Here is a 5357-nt window from a genome sequence, read left to right on the forward strand (position 1 = left end):
GCTAATGTGAAATATTATTCCCATGGTAGACTGCATGGTAGACTGCCATTTATTATCTATATCAAAAGCTTCCTGAGAAGCTATAAAACAGATGACTTGATAAAGCCTGTGTGTGTGAGAAAAAAGGTGTGTGTGTGTGTGTGTGTGTGTGTGTGTGGTGAAGAGAGAGGGGAGGCTGTCACGTCACATCTTCACGTTCATTAACCCTTCCGCCCCCTCCCCATTATCCCCGCTGACGTAAGCCACACAAACTACTTAAACAAGCCGCGTCGCCACGAGCCGCAGTGCAACAGCGTGCACTTTGAACTGACTCCACAGGAGTTGAACGGCTGTTTGTTTCCTCGCTTTAACCGGTGACACCCCGTACGGCACGGTCCGGTACTTCGCTCTGTGTCACGGAAAAAACGGAGACAGAGCGCAGACAGTCAGAGAGAGAGAGAGTGAGAGAGAGAGGGGAGAGAAAAGCGCCGCGCGCGTGTGTCTATGTGTGTTTGCTGATTGGCTGAACCGTGACCGCTCTGCCCACCGTGTGCCACACAGGGAGCCGCGCGCACATATATAGGGTGCACAAACTCGAGGCACGCAACAGTTTCCCACTCCGCCGGTACCCCAGAGGGCACGCGCGGACGAGGAAGGCGCAGAACGGCTGTAGTATCGTTTGAAATAACGCAGAGGTAAGACTATAACTTCTTAATCTACAGTAAACAACTGTTATGATCACTGTGACTGCTGCTGCTACTTCTACAATTACTGCTACTGCTGCCTATACCACTAGCAGGTTTCACAGTAGTCTAACTCACTTTAGGGGACTTTGATGGCGTGCTTTATATGCATATTTACAAATCAATTCAAATTATTGATTTTACACTGTCCATTAAAAAAACTCTTATTAATATTACATTTTAATAACCAGCTTTATTAGTTATAGTGGGAGGCTGGTAGTAGAGGTAGAAGCAAACTTTGTAGCAATAGTACTAGTGACAATAGTAGTAGAAACTGCTAAATGACTGGTTACATCTCCCTATCCTGATATTGATTCTCACCTTAAAACAATACATTAAAAAATATATGTACATATCATTAGATTTCATATTTTACTTTGAAATGTTTGATATGAAGTATAATGTTAACAATCTGATAAAGTTTGAACTTTTTGTAATTCTTCTGTTTTGTCTTTTTTTTTTGTCCTCAGTCCATGGCTGCCCCCGCACACAGCAGTTGTATGTGGATGTTGGTTCTGGGCGCGTGTGTGTCACTGGTGGTCGGAATAGACTGCGGGAAGGAGTGTGCACTGTGTGTGTACCGTCTGTTGGGACAGCAGTCTGGTTTCTCCTCCCTGGTAATGTCACTATATTTGATTATTACTGTAAAGTTCATTTACTATTAATACACTTGGAGACAAACTAATAATTGATCATATGAAATGAGTAAGACTACAGAGAGTCAGTCGTCTCACCTGTGAGAAATTTTTCATCATAAATGAACTCAGTTTTATACAGAGATGAATCCATTGTAACATGTACATCAGTCTGGTTTCTCCTTCTTACAAAATCATATTAGTGTAATGTTGTCACTTACCATACAGAAAGCAAAATGCACACAGTGCAGTACTTAGATTATTACATTTTATAAATTTTAGGGATTTATTTTCTTGATAGTTGCTTCTTCCATTTCCTCTCCTTTTAAATGCCCCGTTCAGTTTCTGTGTTTCACTCCATTCCTTTAATTCTTAGAGTGCTCAGTTCCTTTCCTAATGCATTTTTCTTCATTTCCTTTTTTCCACTTTTCCGTCTCCTGTCTCTTTATACAGTCCATTCATCCCGTCCTTTCCTCCTCCATTTCCCCACCTCTCTTCTTTTCCTATATTCAGATTTTGTCCTCAGGTATTAGTCATCGTTATACTGCCTCTTAGACTTCAATGCAATAAAATATACTGTATTTCACTTTTCTCCTTTCATTGTAGGGATTTATTTCTGAGGGTTTTCCCTTCCCCCTTCTCTTTATTCTGTTTTTCTCTTTTGCTCCTTTTTCAGTAACTTCACTGTAGCGTCAGTCCTTTGACCAGAGTAATCATTTTAACCTTATGCTATAGATAAAAAAAAAAAAACTTACTTCAAGTACATTTCAGTTTGTTCTCAAAATTTAATTTACATTTTGATGCCTCTAATGTGTTGAGTGTCCGACATGTACATTTACATTTCGCTGACTTCCCATATGGTGTCTAGCTGGGTTAATTGATACAAATTCATTTAATGAGCAGACAAAAAAGATAATTTTCTTCCCTGTTTGAAACGTTATAGCTGACTGACTAAAATTCACTCACAACTACAAATTTTTATAATCTCTCATTTTATCTCCTATTCAAATAGAATATTTACTCTAGTATGACCTTGTAAACAAGAAAAATGGAAGAATGATTAGATTAGATGATTAATGTAATAGCTCTTAATTTGTACAACATGTTCAGTTTTAATTCCATGACATAACGATAGAGAATGCTTCGATCCTCTAAAAATACCTTAAAGGGATTCATCTCGTCTTGAAGAATGCATGAGAACAGACAAAATGTATTCTCAACAGAACTCTGTTGAATATTTTATCTGTTCTATCTGTCCATATTTTGCCACCTTTCCCTCTTTGCGCGGCCGTTACTTGTTATAAACTTCCCTTTGTGGCCACCAGAGGGTACTGCTGCCCTCCACTCTCCTAGCCCCTCAGGTGCCAATATGTCCTCAATTCAATTTTCCTGTTCATTAAATCTGTCTTCATATGCCAGCGGCACTGAAAGCTCAGCAAGAATCCCTCCCTCCATGCCATCAGACAGGAATTTCTGATGGCTGAAATAAGTGAAATCCAATGATGCATATGAGAGTATGAGGTTAACCCAGTAGTGTGCAGCCCCTGAGGCCCAGCAGATACCTTCAGTCTGATTATATTCCTGCACCTGGGGTTCTATGGACTCACACAGCTGAAGGATGACTGGGATAAGTGGGTTGTGAGGTGGGGGACTCATGGCTTTTATCGGGGGAAGATGCCGTTAGATGCCTATGATGCTGTGTCAGTGGGTGAGGAACAGGCTGGGACAGATGGTTTTACGGGGTAAATTGCATTTTTCTAAGTTGCTTGGGGAGTAACTGAGGAATGTCGCAGATAAAATGGGCTGTTGTGTACTCCCAAACCATCTGTTGACTGTTGCAATCTCTCCTTTGACGATAGTTTTTCTCATTCGTGTCGTCTTTGTCTGTTGTTTTCTCTCTGAACACAATCTTGGTTGCAGTGCGCACAACATGGATGTCAGAGCTTTGTCTGTGTGTTTCTGTCTCAATTTAAATGTCAGTAATTGTTCATCACGCCATATTGTCATGGTTTGATATCACTAGGGTGGAAAAATGAAACAACAGTGATGCCGTTGCTATTGAGCCAAAAATGGCTCTCCTATCACAGTACATTTTAATACATCCAGTTTAGAGTTGTTTTCATTTTCCATAATCCAGTTGACAGGTTGTTGGGAGGATCATTCTCAATTCATCAAAGCTGATGTAAACTCATTTTATACAGCCTAAGATACATTCAGTTCTTTCATATCTCAAATAATACATTTGTAAGGTGACATTTCAGAGTGATCTATAAAATGACAGAATATAATCGAGATTCATAATCACAGTTTCCTTAAGCCCAAAGTGACAGTTTCTTCTTTTCTTCCGCAGTCAACAGTCCAAAACCCAAAGATGGATCCAGAATTTATTTTGAATTATTGTTTAAAAGATTGATTGTCAACTGATTGTTGTTTTTTTGTTTTTGTTTTTTTTTTTTTGCTTTCAGGCACCCATTATAACTAAATGCTGTCAATTAGGAGAACCAGCTTCCCATTTAATGCCTTTAAGCTTTAAAATACTTCAGTCATTTCTTAAAAGAATGATCTTTTCTTGTATTTTCTCCAAGAGTGATATAAGACATCAACACCAGTCTTATTTGCATTAAAGATGTTTTCCTGAACTTAAACCATAAAACTGATTTATGGAAGAGCTTCTAATAGCTGGATCCTTCATTTCCCATAAGACCACTCAATGGCATTTCTTCATTAGACACATTTTGCCTGGTAAATGGCCACATTTAAAACTCCACACTGCAAGCTGTTAGCTTGCATCGCTTAACAAACTGCAGGTAAATCCATTTAATCATGATAAATGATTATTTGAATCATCAAGGTAATTCATAGCGTCTATACAAACCACATCCTGACTCCACATTCATAATTATAATTCTTATTTCTCCAGACATGCTCACTTGAGTGCGACGGTGGGTTGGACAGCCAGAAGCTCCGCCTGTGCCGGGACCTCCTATTGGAGGAAGAAAACCACATTCCTCTGGATGCTGACTCCCGTCAGCAGCAGGAACAGGAAGCAGCAGGTGCCATGATGGCTGACAGTGAGGATGCCACATCACCAGAACACCAGCTAGCCAAGAAGTACGGCGGCTTCATGAAGCGCTATGGTGGTTTCATGTCTCGCCGCTCGTCCTCTCCAGAGGGAGAACTGGAGGATCCTGGAAACAAGGACGAGGAAGAAAACGTTCGCTTGGAGATCCTAAAGATCCTTAACGCGGCGGCCGAGCACGGTGGTGAGGGAGACGGTCAGGGAGGTGAAGCGATGAAGAGGTACGGAGGCTTCATGCGTCGAGCTGAAGGAGGGGTGGCGCAGAGCGACCTGCTTGAGGCAGTGTTAGGCCGTGGGCTCAAGAAGCGCTATGGAGGGTTCATGAGGCGCGTGGGCAGGCCTGAGTGGCTAGTGGACAGCAGCAAGAGTGGGGGGGTGTTGAAACGAGCTTGGGAGAACGGCAGTGAGCTACAGAAGAGGTACGGGGGGTTCATGGACTAGGATGCCACCGTTATGACCCTTCAACCCCCCCCTCCCATCCCTCCAACCCCTTCTCTTCAACCAATCACCTTGTAGTCTGGACTTGTTGGTGTCTGAATCAGCTGCTCACTCCCTCTGCTAATCACATTGCATCACCTGGCTTTGTATAACGTGCTGCTGCCTCCTTCATCAGATCAATCTGTCCTATAATGATAAAAAAAAAAGATAAACATATATTGTTCAGATGTACACAAATCATTTTTTGGTCTGTTTTTGGTTTTCATGATGATATTATTTATTAAAAGAATCTGTTGATCAAGGTGTGTTGGTTGAGTGTGTGATTCAACATGTTCGAGTTTATGCCTCTGCGAGGGTCTAGTTTTCAGAAGTGGGAGACACAATAAAGTCGAGGGCTCTTCAAACAATAAAATACACAAATATTTCCCGCATTTGCACTCAAGTATAGCCGCACAATAATCTACACAGAAATGTTACGTCTGT

At 41.4% G+C, this 5357-nt stretch overlaps 1 protein-coding gene across 1 annotated transcript; it reads left to right on the top strand.

Moving 5' to 3' along the window:
- Nucleotides 1–306: 306 nt before the first annotated feature.
- LOC121193267 (proenkephalin-A-like) lies at nt 307–5133 on the top strand. Its single transcript, XM_041055494.1, has 3 exons — nt 307–674; nt 1193–1339; nt 4278–5133. Exons 2-3 carry the CDS (start codon nt 1196–1198, stop codon nt 4875–4877), a joined length of 744 nt encoding a protein of 247 aa, XP_040911428.1. The 5' UTR covers nt 307–674; nt 1193–1195; the 3' UTR covers nt 4878–5133.
- The last annotated feature ends 224 nt before the right edge of the window (nt 5134–5357 follow it).

The sequence above is a fragment of the Toxotes jaculatrix genome, chromosome 14 (genome assembly GCF_017976425.1).
Source record: "Toxotes jaculatrix isolate fToxJac2 chromosome 14, fToxJac2.pri, whole genome shotgun sequence".
NCBI classification, from domain to species: Eukaryota; Metazoa; Chordata; class Actinopteri; family Toxotidae; genus Toxotes; species Toxotes jaculatrix.

What these genes read in the sequence shown, in the direction of transcription:
- LOC121193267 (XM_041055494.1), top strand. Translation starts at nt 1,196, where the DNA reads ATGGCTGCCCCCGCACACAGCAGTTGTATGTGGATGTTGGTTCTGGGC. An exon ending in AGTCTGGTTTCTCCTCCCTG is followed by an intron (nt 1,340 to 4,277) that starts GTAATGTCACTA and finishes TTATTTCTCCAG; the next exon opens with ACATGCTCACTTGAGTGCGA.